This window comes from Ascaphus truei, chromosome 6, assembly GCF_040206685.1.
Source record: "Ascaphus truei isolate aAscTru1 chromosome 6, aAscTru1.hap1, whole genome shotgun sequence".
NCBI classification, from domain to species: domain Eukaryota; kingdom Metazoa; phylum Chordata; class Amphibia; order Anura; family Ascaphidae; genus Ascaphus; species Ascaphus truei.
Window position 1 is genome coordinate 18,118,139 of NC_134488.1, and position 23,050 is coordinate 18,141,188.

The following is a 23,050-nucleotide window of genomic DNA, read 5'->3' on the forward strand; positions in this document are numbered from 1 at the left end:
TCCGCATTGCCGGAAGCGGGACTATGAGTCCCAGAATCCTCAGGAGGAGCGAGATCAGGTGGGCTGTCCCAGCCAATGAGATTGAAGCAGCCTGAAAGGAACAGGATATCGTCTGGGACAAGGAGCCAGCGTGCTCAGTCGGATGGAGGTGGCAAGACAGAAGGTAATGTCCAGAAAACAGTGCTTCCTGGGCTAGGCCTAGATACTGCCCTTGAGCCATAGTAGCAGAGTGTTGTAGGGAAGGCCCCAGATAGGGACTCTTCCCCTTATTGTTATTTCTACGCTGTTGACCCGGCGGCCTGCGGCCTGGGACCAGGTCACAGGATCCAGAGACATTGTGTGAGACCCCCCGGCTGGAGCTCACACTGCGAGAAGGATCAGGACCCTTTAGGAGAGAGGGGATTTGTGTTGGAGGCCCCGGTACGTGGGATCCGCTCCAACCCATCGTGCCAAGCAGCACCTGGGTACTGGAGTAACCAGGCAGGTACCCAGCGTGCACCTACATCTACAGAGGGTAGCACTACCTCACATTTGGGTGGGATTGCTGGGACAGGACACCAGGGGTTATTGGTGCCACGGCACCCTCAGTACTTTGGGGGAACCACCACGTGTTAGGTCACTGTGTTATACTGTTTACTGTGTTATCTGTGTTTAGTGTGTGTACAGTAAAGCTTACATATGTGTGGTGTATTACTTATTACTGTGTTATCTGTGTTTAGTGTGTGTACAGTAAAGCTTAGTTATATACATATGTGTGGTGTATTACTTATTACTGTGTTGGTTCCTGTGAGGGGTTATCCCGCCAACGCTGGGATCCCCCATAGGTGGAGGCGCTGCATGCAAGGAGAAAGAGCTCACCCCAGGCTCCCAGAGGCGGAGGCTTAGCCCTCCTGTGAGCAGACAGGTACAGCAGCACTCATAGTTGCCTGCGTAGTTCCTATAGGCATAGGGAAAGGGGCTACAATATTCATTTCATTATACACTGAGAATATTAAGTAGTGACATCAGCTATACTGGCTGTTCAGTCATGCATTGTAATTACAGCTGCTGAAGGCTGTCTTTACTTTTTAGTAATAATCATTCTTCTCCAGATGGAATCCATATATAGTTATTTGACAACCAGCCTACAGGGCAGGCAAAGCAACAGCAGGGTATCTTGGTTATATCCTACCCCTCTAGCAGTGTGATCAATATACGTCTACAAGTTTTATAAACGCATCTGTAGTCCACAGTAATAATCTAATATAACATCTGATGTTCCCAAGGCTCAAATTCTACGGTTCTTTTTTAGTGCCTCATCGAGACTGGCACATAAAAGGTGCCCCAGGCCAAACTTTCTGCTGCTCCAAGGAAAAGCAACTAAAATCCATGTGTGCAAAATAAACTTCCATGACTCACCATGCCAGAAGTAATCAAGGACCATTGAATGTGTATCTAATGCCAAATCCCAATGAATCAGCATTCTCAAAATTCCCGTTTATATTGCCCTGTATTTCTTGAATGTCAATAATGAAATATGTTATGTGCAAAGCATTTAGAGAGGCATTTTATAAGCTGAGAGCATGAACAGACTGGTATTCCAGAATGTTCTAAGGAATCCAATTTATTGCACTGCAGCTATATCATGCAGAACTTGTTGGTGTTCTGCAAACATGGCCTTCTTTAGACTTGCTCATTTACAAACACTGATTAGAAAACATAACATTGAAATACGGACACTTAAGTTTTTAGGACACTGGCAAGCATATGGGGTATGACTATACTTTCTTCTGGCAAACCTTTAAAAGCCCAGATCACAAGTAACTCTTAAGGCAGATACTGTAGCACTGAGAAGGCACAAGTCTATGGCACTCCACGTTAGGAGCTGAATGATCTGTGTTAATATCCGGATGGATTTATCAAAACAGAGTATGTACAAAGGACCACAGCACTGAGTAGGAAATAAGCCCTGTGCCAGAGGTAGATATTATAACAGAGATCTGTGCAGTCAGAGTTAATGCAAATGTCTCTTTCTGAGGTAAAATACAGTATGGTCCCTAAAGGGCAAACTGTCGGGGCTTAAGACATTTTTACTGCCATGTCTTTTTGTGTCATTTCAGGAGGGATAAGAGGCCTTTGATGCTATCCCTGCAGTTATACTGCTGCTTTTCCTGGAAGAAGCATTTGATGTGCATCCTGCCAGCTACCCTCTGTCCTTCTTTACAGAACAGATGTGTCTTCTATAAAGGCTAGCATGGTTGTTTATTTATTGTAATATATAGCAAAATCAGTGAAGCTTAAAACGTATCTGTTGATAGTATTTGCTGTGCTTGCAATATAATTTTTGCATTAACTTTAATGGGGACTGCAATGTATTTATTTCTGTACGTTGTTTTTCAGGCTTTTTTTTTTCTTTTTTCGACAGAATAGAACAAAACATCTGCTTGACTTTGAGGACCCTATTCAATAAGGTGTGAAGTCTCTTCTCCATTTGGGAAGCTCTGAGCTCCAATGATTTCACATGAAGAATTGGCTTCACAGCATATAGATTAGGAGCCTCCGATCTGCTGCCATACAGCATGCTCCTGTAATAGCAGCTCCTCAACATTCTTACAGGTGCCAGGGGTATATTTAATGACAGGTAAAACTGCACATCACGGGTATCCTGCACAAAGTCATTTTGATATCATTTCACATTGAGTTATTCTCTCCACACTGAGTCCTTCTTAGATTCTTTTAAAGCAGCAGTTCATCAGTCCCCCCCCACCCTTTTTTTAGTACATGAGTCGACCTCCAGGGCTCCTCGGTTCCTGATATGAGTTTGTTTGTGCCTGTGTGTGACAAAACAAAACTACAAATACAGCACTGTATGCCCCCAGAGTCTTTAATAGAAAGTGGCAGCCCCATCTCTTGATGACATTGCAGCATTCTATTGGCCACTGGAGTGAGCCAGACCCTGTGGTCATGTTCTGGACAGAACTTAGGAACCAGAGGATGTGGGGGGGGGGGAAGGTCTCCAGAGGTTTGCACATCATGGACACCTCGGTTCAGATAATGTACAAAAAATAGCCCCAACCCCCACCAAACAATTAGCAGAGTGGACTTCTTTAAAGTGAAGCGAGGGCATAATGGCTAAGGATATGTTTCAGAACAAATTCAGAAGTGGTATATTCATTATTAGTAAATAAAAATAGCACTTGTGAGTACAATCACATGTCTCAGACAGGTCTGCAAACCCTGCTTTTCCCCATTATCTCCTAGCATACAGTACTTCCACTGCAGCAAGGGATTCTGGGAAATGACATGCAAAGAAGCACACAGTGTCACAACTTTCGCTTCAGGTCCATTTTAACATGGACACATATAAGATTATGTCTGCCGTATTACACAGCTTTTCAGCACAGCCTGGGTTAAATAAGCGCAGAGCCAGTAACCCTGCTCACAGACAGCTTTTCAACATTTTGGGTCTCATCAGTGTGAGGCTGGTTATACTGGCTTTGCTATGTGTACAGTAGCTGGAATAGGTTTCAAGCACACATTCATTATTCAAAATGTGTTGTTTTGCAACTATATAGATAAGTCCGAATGTTGATCTTGTTTGTGCTTTTACTTCAACTTCAAGGTTGTTACTCAATTTTACAGGCACCTTTTCATGCATTTATTTCTTACTTTTAAAAGTCTATTGATTAATGGTATATTCCAAGTGACAATGGTGGGGCAGATGAAAGTGCTTTGATTGAAGTGAATCGTGGAAAAAAAATAGTGGAACTGTGATGTAAAGAGGCAATCCAAGCCATCGATTTTGTAAAATATTTTTGCAAATTGTTTAATTTTTTAACATAGGTTTGAAGCAGGGGGTCTCCATAGCCAAACCCGTTAATTTCCACTCTAGGGACCCCTGCTTCTGCAGATACAGACCTCCGTAGGGGGTGCCGGTAGTCACTCTAGCTCAGCTAGTAGGGTTCATGTAATGTCGGAGTGTCTGAGTGTCGAAGCTCCTGCGCCCTGCGGGCCAATAGGAAGCCATGACGTCATCGGTTGCAGATTCCTATTGGCCCATGTGACGCGGAAGCTTTAAACTTTGCCGAAATACCTGCGCCCTCTTTGAAGGTCTGTATTACGGGAAGCAGGGGGTCCCCAGAGTTGAAATGAATGGGAGTAGCTCTCGGTTTGACACAATATATATGCTTTATAAATTATGTGGTGGGTTTTTGGGCTTCTTGAGCTTGTTGGGATATTGTGTGTTTATTGAAATTAATGGGGTTCATCTCTGTAAACCCACCTTTATCAAACCTATGTTAAAAAAACAAGAACAAAAAAACACTTGAATTGCTTTTTTAATGCTAGAGAACATAATACCGGTGGATTGATACTTACAGTATTAGTACCAAACAGTTTATGCTACAGGGAACAAAGCGCATCGATTCTTTCTAAACAAGTCCTTTATTGTTCTCTAAAAAAAGTGAAGCAGTAGGATTGGGAATAATAAAAAAAAAGGTATTAATTACCACTTCAATTCTTGGATAAAATGGTAAGTAGTATTGTTCAGTTACTACACATATTTTATGGCTTAATGGGCAGCATTCTAGTATTTGAATCCCTTCCAGAGGGGACACAGGTAGAAAGATAACATTATAATACAAGCTGTGTATGGTACAGCTAATAGCTTAGTTACTTGCAAGATTACACAAGTCTTCAAAAGAGACAGCCCCGGTGACATGTCTAAGCAGCAATACTGTAGGTGTACAGTAGCTACTGTACCCCAAATGATCTGTACATTAAAACCTCTGCTCACAACCTTTTTGTTTCTAAACCTTTGTTGCTGAATAAGGCCACAACTGCTGTGCCTGTGACGTGAATGTTATGTAAAACATTATAAAATAATGGTCAGATTGGGTGTTACTGTGTGTGTTCAAACCAACAGTACGCCAAAGTTAACACATTGCTGTAAAATCGAGTATCATACACACATCTACGGGCCCCCGCCTGCTGTAATGTGCATCATTTGGAGAAAAACAAATAAAGTGCATTTGTAGTCTAAGAAAACACAAAATCGCACTCTACAATAGCTACCCTTCGAAAATGGATACAAAAGAATATAGAAAAGGTTTGCACTACGGAGGGGTCCCGCCAAAAACGGGGATGTTGAACCCAGTTTTTAGCAGTACCATGTAAACACAAAAGCTTCCAGCGGCACACAAGAAAACCCCCAATGTCGCTTTCAGAAAAGAAGTCCTACTCCTGACAAAGGTGCTGGGCCCCATGAAGCTAAGCAGAGCTGTGCTCACAGCCAAAGTGTACAGGATGGAGAGGCCAGTGTTTAGAGCCACAATTTTTCCAAACTTGGCAAAAGGAGCAATGATGCAGAAGAAGAGGGGGATGGTGGCAATAACTGTGGTTATTGCGCTGGATACAATGGCCACACCAACATGACGGACAGCGGCCAAGGCTCTCCACTGACGACAGGCGACTGGATCCTGCCAAAGAAAAACACCATTGGTTTATTATTGACATGCGTGCAACACACTACTATTCCTATTTGGTTTAGACTGAACTGATGTAAGGCTATTTTGTTTCGAGCTTTTGTTGTTTCAGGAATGATTTACTGTACCAGCAAGCTAAACGCTGAATGATAAATAATAGGTGAAGGAGATTAAAATGGTGGTCCCTTAAGGGAACTGCTAATTCCATGCGCATGTAGAATAATGACTATAATTGGCTCTCGTAGCATAATACATTTGATACAGAATTAACAATGAACTGCAAATGTGTAAGGATTCTGCTCAATCCGTGTCGGGTTTTGCTGCCAGTTCAGGTTTTCCAGACTAACTGGCCATACTGTGTACTGGCAGCCTGCTATATAAGGCTGCAGTTCCTGGTGGGAGTTGCCGAGCAAGGTTCTTACGTTTGCAGCTCTTGTTGGTCTTTGCAGTCACACCCTTTTTGCCTATTTTGATTCCCCTGTTGCTGACCCTGGACCGTGACCCCGACCTCGCTGCTTTCTGCCAGCCCTGACCTCTGCCTGTCTCCTGGACTTTGCAACTCTGCCGCTAGCCCTGACCCCTGCCTGCTTACCGACCACAGATACTCTTACAGGACTATGTCCCTGGGCTCTGGCTGGTTTATTTACAGCCCAACCTCAGCCCCCGGTCCGCTTCCTGATTTGAGACGAGCACCATCACAAAAGGATTCTGGTGAATTATGAAACTACTCCCCTGTATCCAGCGTTGGATGTCAAAATCCACCGCCCCTAGGGACTTAGCTTTTTTGTCGCCACCTTGCTGCCACCCTACATCTCCTTTAGAATCGCAGCGTTAAATGACGCCGTGGACGTCATTTGATGTCATGACGTCCCATTGCCATGGCAACGAGATGCTGTGTGACGTCACGCTGGGACGTCCGCGTCATCATTTGATGCTGGCATTCCAAAGGAGATAGAAGATGGCAGCAAGGAGGCGGCAGGACACATGTAAGTACCTTCCCATTAGGTTCGATAGGCCAGAGAGTGCGGCAAATGCATGTGGGGGTGGCAATTGTTGCCGCCCCAAAATGTTGCCGCCCGGGCCTAACGGGAAATCAGCTACTGTCTGTATCTGACGATATAATTAATTCATAGTAGAAACCCTGAAATATTACATATATATCCATTATCAAAGTCAAAACAATAGTGTTAGCAAATTAATGCAATGTTCTTAATTTATTTATGAGACAAGCCCCCTCCTCCCTATCCCACCCCACCTGCATAAGATGCATCTTTATATTGTTTGCTAACCTCAATAAGATGCGGAGGAAGATTATCTCCTGCTAGAAGATATCCTTCCACCAAATGAACACAGTAATCAACAGATGAACCCACAAGGATAGAAAGGGAAATTGCCTCAACTGCACCCATTTCCCATCCCAGCCAGTACATGATGGTTACCACCAGGCAGACAACACCTACAGTGATAGAGAAAAAAGAGACCATTGCTTCAATGAAAAGTAATCATCGGTTAACACAATGCTGCTGTCTACATTCATTTACATTACTAGTATGTACTTCACATTAGGAACACTGATACTACTTAAACCTTTATACTCTAGAGCAGGGGCGGCCAACTCAAGTCCTCAAGAGCCACCAACTGGTCAGGTTTTAACGATATCCCTGCTTTAGTATAGGTGTCTCAATCAGTGGCTCAGTCATTGAGCCACCTGTGCTGAAGCAGGGATATCCTTACATTTTCATCTCTAATGTGTTGGTGGCCCTTCAGAACTGGAGTTGCTCACTCCTGCTCTAGAGAAACAAGGTCCTGCTCTGACGAAGAGACATCAATGTCATGACTGAGGTCCATACTATAGGTATAATTAATAAGCTACGGTAACTAACCAAATTATGAGCTTTAAAAACAATTGTCGTCAAAGAAAGCATGTATCTAAATACAAATACACACACACACACATATATAGGCAATACGATACCGTGTGTAGACGAATATCAAAGGCAGCACTCCAGAAGGTTGTCAAAAAGAATGTATTAAATTAAGAAGACATCATTTTGGAATGATGTCTTGTTAATTTAATACATTATTTTTGACAACCTTCTGGAGTGCTGCCTTTGATATTCGTCTACACACGGTATCGTATTGCCTATTTATACCATACAGGATTTGCACCCATCTTATTGGTTTCTCAGACGGAGTGCCTATGGTTCTTTATCATCTACTATATATATATATATATATATATATATATATATATATGTATATGTATTTGTATTTAGATACATGCTATCTTTGACGACAATTGTTTTTATAGCTCATAATTTATATATATATAAAGGCCGCTATTACAGTACATATTTTTTATAAATCCAGGGTATGGAATTAAACATTTAGCCGCACTTCTAATATTTAACATTGATTGTACAGTTTTTGCCTTTCATTCCTCCAATTTCACTGTATTGTAATAATGTACATATTTTAGTAATAAATGCATGAAATGAACGTATTCTATTCTAAACTGTAGTGAGTTTGGTTACACTTTGTAACATACTGATGTGTTACATACTGATGTGTACTGTGCATGTGTTTGATGAGATTAGAGCCAACCACTGAAAATACTCACCCAGTGGATTATAATAAAGTATTATTACCCTATAGAATCATATTACCACTTCAGTTAATACTTTCTCAAGGTAACAAAACTCATGTGAATATATTGTCCTGATAAAAAAAAATCAGTGCACATTAATATTAATTTATGGAGGTAAAATAGTGTTGCCTATTACATAGTGAAACAAAATCTCGGTATACAGATTAAGGGGCCTATGCAGAGAGCAGCGCTATTTCGAAATTCGCCATTTTTTGGAGAAAATCGCGCAGAAAGCAGCAGAAAATGGCGAGTTCCGAAAAACGCGCCAATTTTTCTTTTCTATTTGTAAAACTCGCCTCGCGGCTGGCGAGAACCTCAATCTCGCCAGTTTTAAAAATATCCGTATGCAGAGAGGCGCGAACGGCATCTAGCGGCTGTTCGCGCCAATAAAATGGCGCGATTGTCTCCTTTTTGCCTCGCCAGAAAAAACTGGCAAGAAGCTGCCGCTCGCGGCCATTGCAAAGGGAAAAAAAAGGCGCGAATTTGTTTTTACACGTTTCTGAAGCGCGCATCTCGCCAATTTAAACTCGCCACACGCATCCATGTTAAACATAGCAGAATTCGCACTTTTCTGCATATGGAGAATAAAACTCTCCAAAAAAGCTACTTTTTAATAAATTCGCCAATTTTAAAATTCGCTGCTCTCTGCATAGGCCCCTAAGTCTGTAGCATTGTAAAACCATATTTTAAAATCGATTTGTCTCTGAAAAATGATTAATGGAAGCCAGTATAACTATCCTCGCACTGATGAGACCCAAAAAGTCCAAACAGCTGACTGTGATTAGCTTTACTGGCTATGCAATTCTTTAACCCAGGCTGTGCTGAAATGCTGTGTAATACCGCAGGCATAAGCGTATAAAGCTCTCCATGTTAAAATGGATAAGAAGCTACAGGTGACACTGTGATCATTTGCATGATTTCCCAGAATCCCTGACTGGAGTGAAAGCACTGTATACTAAGAGATATTGGTGAAAAATAGGGTTGCAGACTTGTCTGAGACAAAGTGATATTTTTATTTGCTGTAATGGTAGATATAAAAAAGCAAAAGATCTTCCCATAAATAAAGTACCGGCACTCCTTATGTCTGGCAAATAACCAATCTACATTTATTCTGGGTGGTTCTACCCATGGTAGATGTAAATACATTGTATACGTTAAACTATAGGCATACTGTAGCACAAAGGGCATATACATTGCTTCTAACATTCTGTTCTAGTGTATCAATAACTGCAGACCATCAAGTTCCACTAGTGCGTGAAATACTGTACTTAAAGAAGCACAATAAGCAATACAAATTGAAGTTAAAAAAAAAACACACATGTGAAAGGTGATACGTATTGTACGATAAATAAAGCATTTAACTTTTTTTTTTTGTTTACCTAATATGGTAAGCAGCACTGGCAACAGGAGCAGAATATGAGTGGTAAAGATAGCAACGGCAGCCACACAGATAACAAGAGACAGAATGAGTCCATACAAGGCACTTTGCACCCCTGAAGGAGAGAAAAATGTTAACTATCGAAGGCACAGACAGTTGTTATTTACAATAGGTGGCCTACTCCAGTCCTCAAGGGCCACCAACAGGTTAGGTTTTAACGTTATCCCTGCTTCAGTCATTGACTGGGACACTGATTGAGCCACCTGTGCTGAAGCAGGGATATCCTTAAAACCTGACCTGTTGGTGGTCCTTGAGGACTCCAGTTGGCCACTCCTGAGTTAGCCGAATAAAACTATTTTCCAGTATGATGATTGGTTGATTTTAAATGGATTTATGACAGGCTGTTTGTGCCATAGAAGTCTAAAATGTATGTGGTTTTTGGTGAAGGTCCTATAGTTCTTCTCAGTAGAGGACTTGCCTATGATCTCCATGAAGATTTGCTTCCAGTGCTCGCAAGTTTGGAACCCATGTTTCAAAGCTGAGTCCGAAGGGAGCAGAAGCAGCTGCTGCTGCAGATACGACTCCCATTTTAAATAGTCTTTGTATGTCTGGAAGGAAGATTTGCCCTTGTAGGTTGTCTGTGCAGAAAAATACATAATTCATTAAACCGACCCCAGATACAAATGGCAAGATCTTGTACAGTAGGTCAGTCCAGCACTACGGATCTATCCCTTTATAGCATTCACAAATGACTTTTTAAAAGGGAACACAAGTATGGAAGTGTTAGCATGTGTTTTTGCTTTGTGACTGCCTCCCAATGAAGAGATATTGATACAGTTAGTATGTAAATACTGTACAGACACTAGAAATTGATAGACACGTACTGTATTTTAGCCATAATTGTGTTACGCAAGCCCTGTGCCAACCGCTCTTTTATGTTTGTGTCCTGAAGTTGACATCTATCTATAAAATAGCATTAACACCTTCTTTCTTTTAACAATGTCTCTTCCTATTCTACACATCCTCTTTAATGGCTTATCTACTGCCTTGTTGTGCTGTGTGGCTACTTGTAAGTCATTCGGTTAGTATTTTTCAGTAAGGGCTCCCCGGGCCTCCCTAAAGGAATTTACAATGTATCCGATCTCAGACGCGCTATTAGAGAGGGTTGGGGTTCCTTACAATGCATCTGATCTCAGGCGCACTATTAGAGAGGGTTGGGGTTCTTACAATGCATGTGATCCCAGACGCGCTATTAGAGAGGGTTGGGGTTGCTTACAATGCATCTGATCTCAGGCGCACTATTAGAAAGGGTTGGGGTTCTTACAATGCATGTGATCCCAGACGCGCTATTAGAGAGGGTTGGGGTTCCTTACAATGCATCTGATCTCAGACGCGCTATTAGAGAGGGTTGGGGTTCCTTACAATGCATCTGATCTCAGATGTGCTATTAGAGAGGGTTGGGGTTCCTTACAATGCATCTGATCTCAGGCGCACTATTAGAGAGGGTTGGGGTTCTTACAATGCATGTGATCCCAGACGCGCTATTAGAGAGGGTTGGGGTTCCTTACAATGCATCTGATCTCAGGCGCACTATTAGAAAGGGTTGGGGTTCTTACAATGCATGTGATCCCAGACGCGCTATTAGAGAGGGTTGGGGTTCCTTACAATGTATCTGATCTCAGACGCGCTATTAGAGAGGGTTGGGGTTCCTTACAATGCATCTGATCTCAGATGTGCTATTAGAGAGGGTTGGGGTTCCTTACAATGCATCTGATCTCAGGCACACTATTAGAGAGGGTTGGGGTTCTTTACAAAGCATCTGATCTCAGGCGCACTATTAGAGAGGGTTGGGGTTCTTTACAATGCATCTGATCTCAGGCGCACTATTAGAGAGGGTTGGGGTTTCGCAGAATTTCAGATAGCGTTCCTTAAACAAAAAAAGGTTGTTTAAGCATTAAGTCTCTTGACTACACAACTCACCAGTTTGTTCTTGAAACAATTTTGCAAAGGGAACATTATTTTGCTTTGCAATGTATGGCTGCCCCCTCTAGCTGAGACTTTTTGGCATGCCTCATGTTTGATGAGGAAGATTTGATATCAACCAATTCAGCCATTGAACTAATTTGAAGAGATGAAGATAAATGTGTAGTTCTTACCGACTCAAATGCCATGGAGATCCACTGAACTTTCCCTTCCTTCACTCCTACAGCACCATGAGACAGCTGGCCTGGGAGAAGGTTGGGTTCTGGGATGTTTTTGCATTCAGAATGTAACATCTGAAGAAAGGAGGATATACTATAACCTAAGGAGATAAAGTGTTAGAGATAGACAATGAAGAAACCTGAGCATACTGTAAGTCCACTTGGGTCTGCCTATACATGTTATTGGTGGCCATTCTATCATAAACTATTATTTCATTAAACACTCTGTATTTCTTCTATCAATCAATATAGGCCACATCTAGAAAGCTCTGTTGTCAGGACTCATAACATCATGTTATCAAAATCAGTAACAAACGTTATCTTCCCTGAGCTTAACGCAAATCCACAAAGCTACTGTAATTACTGTATATACACAAACAATGGATCTCATTAAAATAGACTTAACACCATGTTACGTTAGTGTTAGCTTAACATTACACCTGTCTTACATAGAGAGAGAGGGAGACAGAGAGACAGAGAGACAGATACCCATACCCATATTTCAGGGTCTGGAGGGAGCTAATGCCACCTATGGCTATGAACTAAGTAACATATCGTTAACCCCCTGCATTAACTATAAAGAAGCTCTGTGTATAGGCGTTGTGACAGGAAACCCCTCTTTTGCATATCATTAGCACTAACGTTCGTTATAGTAACGCAAGGTCTTGTTACGACTGGAAACAGCACTTAACACTGGCGTTAATGAGAAGTGAAGATACCCTTTATCACTCAGTGAGGCATTAACTTCAGTTAATGCCTCGTTACTGTAAGTGAATAACTGGGCTTTGTGGATCTGGGCCTTAGTGGTGGATCAGTACACAATATAGTGCGAGTAACTGGTTTCCAAGTCACTCATTACTGACTATATTAAATTAAATTCAGGAAACACACAATCTCTTAAAACTGATTACACTGTAGTAATACAATGTCATAATGAAAATATATGGGATACTGTAGCACTGACAGATGTAGAAATTACAGACACGAGTCCTGCCTGGCAGAATTTTAGCTTGGTGCCATAGGCCTATGGAGATAACGTTACTTTAGGAGGTCACAAGGAGCTGCCACACGTTGTGTGAAGCAGCACCTTTGTCACAGGATTATAATTCTACAGCCTTTCATACTCACCTGAGGGAAGGCACTGGGCTCCACCAAGCTTCACCAGATCTGAATTACTGGCAATGACCTTGCATAGCCGACACAGATTGCCAATCTCTTTAAAGAGATCAAATTTGTCATCGTAGATGACCCTGCCCTTTCAGAAAGAGACAAGAAACATGATAGCAGAAACACATGAGACATGTGAAACAACATCTGAAAGTACCTGGTCAGGAACTACAACTCTGCCTTGTCCTCCTGTCTTGATCTACATGCCCCGCTTTCTCTCTGCCGCCCTCGCCCTTCTAACCCTAGACCCTGGCTAAATTCCCACACGCGCATGCTGCGTTACTCCATCCGTTCCTCTGAACGCCTCTGGAGGAAATCTCATACTCTCGCAGACTTCCTTCACTACAAATTTATGCTATCCTGTTTCAACTCTGCCCTCTCGCAAGCTAAACAAGCCTACTTTTCTTCACTAATCAACATGCACAAGTCTAACCCACGCCGACTGTTCTCTGTCTTTGATACTCTACTCAAACCACCCTCAGTTGCCTCTCCTTCCTCCATCTCCGCTCAGGACTTTGCTGACTATTTTAAGAAAAAGGTGGAATCCATACGGCAGAACATCCCCTCTGTTTCTTCCTCCCATCCTACACCTCTTCTTAACTCTCCTCCTGCCTTCCTTGACTCTTTTTCCACTGTCTCAGAGGAGGATGTGTCGCTGTTGATCGCCTCTTCTCCCTCTACCACTTGCCCTCTTGAACCCATTCCCTCCCATCTCCTAAAACCTCTTGCTCCTACTATAATCCCTACGCTCAAACACATTTTTAACTCCTCCCTCTGCTCTGGAACCTTTCCATCCTCCTTCAAACATGCAACAGTCATACCATTACTCAAAAACAGCAAGCATGACCCTACCTGTCTTTCTAACTATCGACCTGTCTCCCTCCTGCCTTTTGCCTCTAAACTCCTTGAATGTCTTGTATTCTCTCGCTTGCTCCATTTTCTCAAAACCTATTCTCTCCTAGACCCTCTACAATCTGGCTTCCGCACTGCTCACTCCACTGAAACAGCCCTCACTAAAATAACTGACGACCTCCATGCTGCCAAAGACAGAGGTCATTACACTCTGCTCATATTACGCGACCTCTCTGCAGCATTTGACACGTAGAACACCCTCTTCTCCTTCACATTCTCCATACTCTTGGTATTCGGAACAAAGCTCTATCCTGGATCTCATCCTACCTCTCCCATCGTACTTTCAGTGTCTCTTCTGCTAACACCTCCTCCTCCTCTATTGATCTCTCTGTGGGGGCACCCCAGGTCTCTGTCCTGGGACCTCTTCTCTTTTCTCTGTACACACTCTCTCTAGGTGACCTAATAACATCTTTTGGGTTTAATTATCACCTCTATGCTGATGACACACAAATATACTTTTCAACACCTGACCTTACACCTGCAAATCCCGCATCTCACACTCCATTCTTCTCCTCACTTTTAAAGCTTTACACTATTCTGCCCCTCCTTACATCTCAGCCCTAATTTCTCGTTATGCACCATCCAGACTCTTGCATTCTTCTCAAGGATGTCTTCTTTCTATCCCCTTTGTATCTAAAGCCCTCTCCCGCCTTAAACCTTTATCACTGACTGCCCCACACCTCTGGAATGCCCTTCCCCTCAGTACCCGACTAGCACCCTCTCTATCCACCTTTAAGACCCACCTTAAGACACACTTGCTTAAAGAAGGATATGAATAGCACTGTGGATATTCTGAATACATGATACATAAAGCTTGGCCCCCTGCAGACGCACTGACCAGAACTCTCTCCTACTGTCTCTGTATGTTCTCCCTACCTACCAATTAGACTGTAAGCTCCTCGGAGCAGGGACTCCTCTTCCTTAATGTTACTTTTATGTCTGAAGCACTTATTCCCATGATCTGTTATTTATATTATCTGTAATTTATTAGATTACCACATGTATTACTACTGTGAAGCGCTATGTACATTAATGGCGCTACTGTCACGGCCAAGCTCAGTCTAAAGCTTGCAGGGAGCTGGCCGGGATCGTAGCGGGCTAGCCGCGGGTCCGCTCTCCCTTTAAAAATGGAGTTTCCCGCGCGGCGGCACCTTCAATAGATAAGCGCTAATGGCGCTTACTATTGAAACGCCCGAGGCGCGGGAAAACCGGCCGAAACGGCCCGGTTTCGGCCGGAGACAGCCCGCGCATACAGGTACAATACAATACAGGTACAGTACCAACAAGACAATTGAACAATAGTTTAAAGTCCATAATGTTTGCTTACCAACTCCCCAAGGACGTGATTATCTGGAACCCTTGTGCGATTTATGCCTCTTACTCCAAACACCACAAATACCATGGCCCCTGTGTCCACAAGCGGGCGGACTGCAGGCTTCCCGCAGGCTGCGTTTATACAGGGGTTAAAACCTAAGGTCGGAGACGACTTTCTTGGACTCCCTGGAAAATGAAACTTGAGATGATTTATCTGGTTCTATCATCAAGAACCTGAATCTTTCAATGAAAATGTTAGAGTTTGACATTATATAACTATCCTTCTTATGCTTTATGTACAACGCTATAAACAAATGTTTCTCAACCCTCTTCTCAGGACACCCCGGCCAGACCAATTTTTAGGAATAATTACAAAGCCCACGTTTACACTTACAGTATCTTATATGTCAATGTATGATGGGCTGCTATCCCTAAAACATGGCCTGGCTAGGGTGTCCCAAGCAGGGTTGCGAATCATATTAAAAGAAACATTAACAATATGCTCCTCTATGTGTACCAGAGCACTTTCATTGATTCTTCCCTCCCTAAGAGACTTGTTTTGTTGATATAAGGAGCTGTATGTGGAGTTCGTATAGAGTAGAGGTACCCGACTCCAGTTCTCAAGCACCACTAAGAGTGCAGGCTTTACGTACAGCCCTGCTTGAGCACCGGTGGTTCAGTGAAAATGATTGTGCTAATGAGAATATACAGTAGCCTTAAAACCGGCACCTTGAGAACTGGACTTGGGAACGTCTGCTCTAGAGGAGAATTTACTTAATACACCTACTACAAATGACATAGCTACAAATAATCTGTTTAAACTGGCAAAAATAAGTAGCCACGTATGACTCAGACCGTACATCAAATGTATTCAACTTTACAAACAACTGTTGTTCAGTTGGCACAAACGTTAAACAAAAGATTGGGCTTTAACTCATGGTGCATTTCATTGCTATTAATACACAAATACCCTTGTCCTGGGTTCTTAATTGGGTTAACTACTGTATAACGAATGGAGGGAAATGAATCATAATTACATGCATTAAGATCTTTAAATCAGATTAAACATTTCCTTACACTTTTAAAGGAGCAGTGCCCACTCATTTACTCTTTAGTTGGCCAACACCCTGAACTTTAATAATGTTAAATGGCTATATCAATAAAAGTGATCAAGAAAGGACTATTATACCGCAAAATCTCCCTGAACGGTATTTAGAGGACCTGGAACAATATGCTAATGGATTTCTAGATTCTAGAGCCCCTGACATTTTTCGTCCTGTTAACCTGGATAGCAATAGCTCTATTCTCATTACACCTCTGTTCATGTTAGCATCCTTTCTTAGACCTTGAGTACAGTTATAGATTACCTTTCTCACTAGGCACATAAAAGTAACCTTTATTTGGTCCATCTGATCCAGAACCGAGAAGACAACCTGGCGGCGAAGCACAGACCCTACCGTGAGTCAGGTTCTTGTGCAGTAAGGCGAAATATAACTTCCTGCAGGGGAAGCAGGGGAGAATGTTTTTTAGAGCACACACTAAATTCTCTGCATCATGCTTTTCTGAAGGGTGAGATTTGTAGAACTGCAACATTATAGGTTAAATATGCTGATCGTATCCTTGCCTTTTGTTCATCTAAAAGGACTCAGGATTCAGAGCCTCTAATGGTGTTTGTGGTTTAATCAGTGCAAGCAATGATTTCAAAGCCTTGAAGAGCTTTGGCTGCTCCTGTATTTTTGCTAATGTTGTCAATTGGAATTTCAGACCAAGATTGAGTGGAAGCTTGGGGGTTGTGTGATGGGATGATGCAATTTGTTATGTCATTGCTGATGCCATTTGTGATGTCACATGTGATGTCATCGGTGATATCATTTGTGAACTGTATCCAAACATAGACAAACACTTGCTTCTTGATCTCAGGAACCATTATGAATATTTGGTTATGATATCTTAAGACGTGTCCAAATGCATCGCGAACTGACACACAGACAAACAACTTTGCAAAATATATAGTAGATATTTAGCACCCAATGAGGGTTTCTGGAGCAGAAACACGTTTATTTCAGCTCTGGGGACGCCCTGCTTACCTCTGCATGTGCCCAGGTACAATCTCCTGCTGGGGAAACAAAATGAAGTTGCAAATCATCTGCAGCATGCAGGCCAATAGGAAGCAACAACATCATCTGCCCCGGCTTCCTCCTGGCCTGCATGCCACAGGGGATTTAAGAACCAGGAAGTACTGGCAGCACCTACAGTAGGTGGGTAAGTACTGTATCTCAGAAACCAGAGGGTCCCGGTTCAGCTCCGCAAACCCTCTGCTACCAACCTATGCTGAAAAAACAAGGGGGGGGGAGGCATTTTACTTGGAGTAGTCCTTTAACAGATTTCCCAAAAGTTGGACAAAATGTGGTTCCTGTCCACAATGCAAATATGTGTTACCTACTGGTGAATTTTCCTAAAAAACTAAATTGTTTGGAATTATTTTATGAATTGCCGTTCGAAATATGTCGTTTATATACGGATGTACCCACGGTTGTTGCAACCGTTCGCAATGTAGAATCTGTGACAGATTCTTCATAGGTTTCAATGGCAGTGATATGGCAGGTTTCTGTGGAACGCACTATCTGACAGCATGCCTCCAGCATGAACAAATGCAGGCTATTGATAAAAAGAACTTGATTGGGATAAGAGTTGCTTATATTGTTATGCTACAGTATATAACATGTAACATGTGGTCTAAGGGGTGGCAATATATTACAGATATTACGATGGAGAAAATCCTTTGCGGCACTTTTATCAAGCGCCAGTACGGATTATCGCAACTGTTCTGCCATTAACTCCTCTAGACTCCAATGGGAGTTAACACCGGAACACGTGGAGGCAGCAGGAGTTAGAGGAAGAGACGTGAGATAAGAGACTTTTGACCTGTTGGTTTGGACACTGAGCTTTCATGCATTCTCCTCTGGCTGTTTACAGGACTCTGACATTTTGAGCTTAACTCTGTGTAGTGATTGCTGGGTGCTGCTCTGGTGGTTGGGGAGACTACGAACCAGGGAAGTACCTTGTGGTCCTTTAGACCCGAGGGAACGGGCCTGAGGAAGGGGTTATTCCCTGAAACATTGCCCCCCTGATTACCCTTCCCCATTGGTTTTATTTTCCCCCTCTGTCTTTGTTTATTGTTCACTCCCTATCCCAGTGTTCCTTGTCCCCTACCATCCTCACTGTAGGGTTTTTGTCTACCCACTAATGCCACATCACTCCAGGTTTAACTTTATTATCTTGTGTCTACATTAAATTATTTACTTTGGCATTTACCATGTTGAATCTATTATTCTCTAGTCAGTGAGTGCTGGAACCTTAGTTTGTAGTTACATTTGTCTCTAGTGGGAATTTTGGTCCCCCTGTGTTCCGTAGGCACCCTGCACATATTCATTTATACGCTTTTGAGTGCTCTCTATTCCGTATTTATTGGGTGTTATAACCTGTACCGGCACTTGATAAATGTGCAGACCTAAGGGACTTTATAAGGAGGCGGATTATCAGAGGTTGTTGAAATAATCTTACTTGCATAAATGTGTGTGTGTCATATATTGTTGATTGAAACAAAGAGTTTTTCTATTTGTGCAATTTGATCGGGTGATACACTATATAAAGTTTACTGTGGATGGGCCGTGTTTTATTATACAACCCTTGAAAAAGCCGTAAGGGGTGGCGTTGCTCTCCTACTTTCTTGTAAATCCCGCAAATATTTTGAACGTTTTAATTTTATTTGTATTCAAATTTTATTTTATACCCAGTGCTCTACTCATTGTTTCTTCTCATATGACAATCAGTCATTGATGGGCATGTCAACTATTTAACTCCTGGAGCGCCCCTTTTTGCTTCGTTTTTGTTATCATGCCACTATGTTCATTTTGAACCGGTAAATCGCGATTAGCCCTCCCAACGCATTCTGCACAGAAGGGGTTGACCCTCCTTCTGTTGACTTCACCGGAATGACGCAACAATCACAAGATCGTTTAGGAGCACAAAAGGCGTTAATTAGAGTTAAGTGGTTATCTACGTGTTGAAGAAGAAACCTTTGAGGTTCTGACAGCTCTGTACACTATAATTTAATCTAAGAAGAACTCTGTACATCATACTTTCATATATGAAGAACTATGTTGGTTCGTTAAACGGTATCACTAACAACGACTGTGTTAATTAAAGAAATATTGAATACCTCTCCTGAAACGTTAAAGAGCTTAGTTAAGGGAGGAGGAGTGGGTCAGTGAGTAAAGACACTGACTATATAAACAATGGCACAGTGTTTGAATCAGTAAATAATTACACTGTGTTTGCAACAGGAGAACCTGGTTCAATTACTGGTTCAATTCCCAGGGTCGGCTCCTTGAGACCTTGGTCAAAGTCACTTTATCTCCCTGTGCCTCGGGCATCAAAAATCATAGATTGGAAGCTCATTTGGCTAGGGACTGTGTCTGTAACATATCCTCTGTGCTGCGTACTGTGCGCTACACTGTAATGGTGACGAGCTTTGAGTCTCATTGGGAGAAAAGCGCTATATGAAATAAAATTATTATTATTATTATATCGCCATGATTTCCAACTTGATAAAAAAAGTTCAAGTATTTTTTTAGTGTGCCTTACAGTTAAACACATTGTAATAATGAATAAAAAAACAAATATATTAGTAAGCAGGGTGTAGAGTGCCATTTTTTTCTTTCAATCCCTCTTTCCCATTATGTTAATGAAGTCAGAAAAGTTAAGATATTCCAGCAGTTTAATCAAAACATAAATGGATGCAGACTTGCCAGTTTTTTTTTCTTCTTTTTTTTAGCTTTGTCATTTACAAAGTTTTAAAGTGCCTATAAATGTGTTATCAATCGTGCATTACCAGGAAACTAAGACGGCATGTGCCAAAAATAAAATAAAAAAATACAGGACTGTTTCTTAGGTATTTGCATCAGACTTTCTCCGTGGGCTGTGTCACAATTAGAATGATATCTAAAGCTTATATTTGAAAGGTTTTTAATTTGTCTTTCTGGCAGTACCTGAACTTGGAACTCCAACCTCTAGATCAGTGGTTCCCAACTCCAGTCCCCAAGGGCCACTAACAATGCAGGTTTTAAGGCAATCCTCTCATTAGCACAGGTGGCCCAATCACTGTGACTGAACCACCTGTGCTCAAGCCGGGGTATCCTTAAATCCTGCACTGTTACTGGGTTGTTTTTTTTATCGTTGTCGGGAAGACAACCATTGATAACTCCGTATTCGGCATCTGATATTCAGCTCCGAGGCCCAGTGCCAGTTGAGGTAATGAAATGTGAGACAAAACATTTTTGGGGTGGGTGGAGGTGTACAGTATTGTTGCTTTAAGTTATCTCTGTGCAAATTAGCCAGTGGAGAAATACAAGCAGGTAAATGAAATAATAACTGAAATGATGAACGATTAGGAAATATGCCAAAGGGTGCCACGCACACCAAACCATTGGAAAGGTCACAATATAGCAAAAAAGGTCATTTAATGACTAAAGAGTCAGAGTTGCATCCAACATTTCGGTGCACACGCCTGATGAAGATGCATGCGCACTGAAACGTTGGATGCAACTGTGACTCGTTAGTCATTAAATTACCTTTTTTACTAGATTGTGAACTTTCCAATCGTTTGGTGTGCTTGGCTCCCTCTTGCATATTGCTACTCCTTGACCAGGATTTCTTACTTTTAGCACCCGTTCTTTCACTCTCCTCTACCCTAGACCCCCGTTTTAGGGGCATCCCAAGTTGCTTTACCGGATTCCCCTCTTTCTTTTCGAGTAGGAAATAAGTCCTTAATTTCCCTCGCTACCAAGGAGCAGCTAGGCTTCCCATAAGCTTGTCTCATAAAACAGATGTAATGTTACCTTGTATAGCGCTGCTCTTTATCTGCGGCATAGAAACTAAAGTCAAATCTCCAGCCTCTCCGGGTGTCGCAGGATGATGATGTAATCATCCACTTCTTGGGGCACATCTCAGTGGGCAGCCCTATGGTGGACATACAAGCTGTCAGCTTCCTGGTGAAGTTACCGGAAGGAACCTTATACACCTAAATAATGAATGAATGAAAACAAATATTTACAATTTGTCACCCTGTAACTTATTTAAAGCAACAGAACATGTGAACTCTTATTAAATAATTAAATAATAATGACTGCATTTTTTTTTACATTTTATTTAACTCAATGCCATTTTTGATCAGTTTTAAAGCATCATTTTATTTCAATAGCAGGTTTTAGCCCACCACTCAAGCAAAGCAAGATCTTTGCAACACATTCCTGTTTGTGATCATTTGTTCCCAGCAGTTTTAGCTGTAAACTGTAACAATAGATTGTATTGTATTGTATGTCTTTATTTATATAGCGCCAAAAGTGTACTCAGCGCTTCACAAAGAATACAGTACAGGGAATTATAATTATACAATAAGTGCAGCAAAATCAGACAATAGGAAAGGAAATCCCTGCCCCGAAGAGCTTACAATCTAAGAGGTTTAATGGGAAACTTACAGAGACAGCAGGTGAGGGAGTAAGTGCTGTAATGTTACCTTAGTAATATAAGGATACATTGTAGCTGCTACGTTATACTGAGCGCAGTATTGATTGAAAGGAAAGGCGGCCATTATGGTAGCCACACAACCAGCATTTTTACACATTTATAACAGGAGCACCAAACGATTGCTAGCTTAGGTAACAATACAATTATACATTGCCACATGCTTTACATATAAGAATAAGGGGGAAAAAAGGGGGGGGGAGAAGGGGTGAATGTACTGTAGTACAGTATTGCTGCTTCAAATGCCCATTAGTTTCCTGTGTAATTCAAGTGTACTACAGAGAGTGAGAAGCAGAGTGTAAAAACTACAAGAGAAGCTCCGACAAAATATTCAGTGACCTGCAAGCATGCCCCGGGAAAGGCATGTCCTATTACAGAAGTGCCAGTTGTCTCCAAATAATATGAATGTAGGAGTCTACTGGTGCAAGCTGCCTCACTGCATTGTTAACACCCATTTCCATCTGTGTTCTCTGCGTTGATGCAAATCACCACTGAAGCAGAAGCTCCCAAAATGCTTGGTGATACGTGAGCCGCTTAAAGCTGCTCTGCAATTTGAGAGGTCTGCCAAGAAAATCTTTATCCTCGGTGCGCTGCCACATTTACTCATCCCAAAGTATTCATCCTAATCCTAAAGTATTCACCCATACATCTTTTACTCTGAAGCGCTGCTTAAGGTGCTTTAAAAAGACTACTGCAGAAGAGCAACATTATTTTAAACAAATGGAGAGCAGCTCTTTTCAATGTAACATTTCAATGGAGGAGAAAAAAGATGTAAGAAGAGAAAACACTGTATCAAAGAGTCTTAGGCGTGTAATATAGAGTGCGCGCATGCGTTACCGTGCGTGCGCGTGTTAATTATAATTGGCTGTGTTGGGGACGCGCGCGGGCGCACGGCCGTGAGCGGTGGTGCGGCAGACCAGGGAAATTACAATAAAATAGTATTTTCGCTCTGCTGCCGCGCCGCAAGCAAAACACAGCGCGGCCTAACGCTGTGATGTCAGAGTCACGCCCCCTAGCCACATGCGCTATATTAATCAAAAGCGCACGCCACGGGCACGCGCAATGCCTGGTGCGCGCCCGCATGCGCAGCAGCACGTACTATAGAACAAGCCTTACAGAGCTACCCCAAGCCTCTCCTAATCTCCAAAACATCAGACAAAGCTTAGTCTACATATACTCCGTCTCTGGGTGTTAACATGCAAATGAGCGCGCTAATTTGTCGACGCACTGTTGCCAGTTTACTGTCTTTGCTTTGCCTTGTATAGTGGCCATTATTTGCCAATTGTATACCCATTAAAGCCTTAATTAGTGTTATTCATTAAACTGAGGTAGTGCTCATATCAGTGGGAGGTTCCTTCTGTAGTTTAACTAGTTGAAAGAACCT

The 23,050-nt window shown here is 42.2% G+C and overlaps 1 protein-coding gene across 2 annotated transcripts in view; it reads right to left on the minus strand.

Annotated features, from left to right (window-relative positions):
* Positions 1–708: 708 nt before the first annotated feature.
* Positions 709–23,050, minus strand: part of DISP3 (dispatched RND transporter family member 3) — a 131,937-nt gene continuing 109,595 nt past the window's right edge. For both annotated transcript variants that reach the window (XM_075603479.1, XM_075603478.1), the window contains 9 exons: positions 20,982–21,163; positions 16,449–16,579; positions 15,095–15,267; positions 12,817–12,943; positions 11,644–11,789; positions 9,966–10,125; positions 9,489–9,602; positions 6,752–6,918; positions 709–5,456 (listed from right to left, as the gene is read on the minus strand). In XM_075603479.1, coding sequence (XP_075459594.1) covers positions 5,094–5,456; positions 6,752–6,918; positions 9,489–9,602; positions 9,966–10,125; positions 11,644–11,789; positions 12,817–12,943; positions 15,095–15,267; positions 16,449–16,579; positions 20,982–21,163 — 1,563 coding nt within the window. In that variant the 3' untranslated portion in view covers positions 709–5,093. The remainder of the gene's footprint in view (positions 5,457–6,751; positions 6,919–9,488; positions 9,603–9,965; positions 10,126–11,643; positions 11,790–12,816; positions 12,944–15,094; positions 15,268–16,448; positions 16,580–20,981; positions 21,164–23,050) is intronic.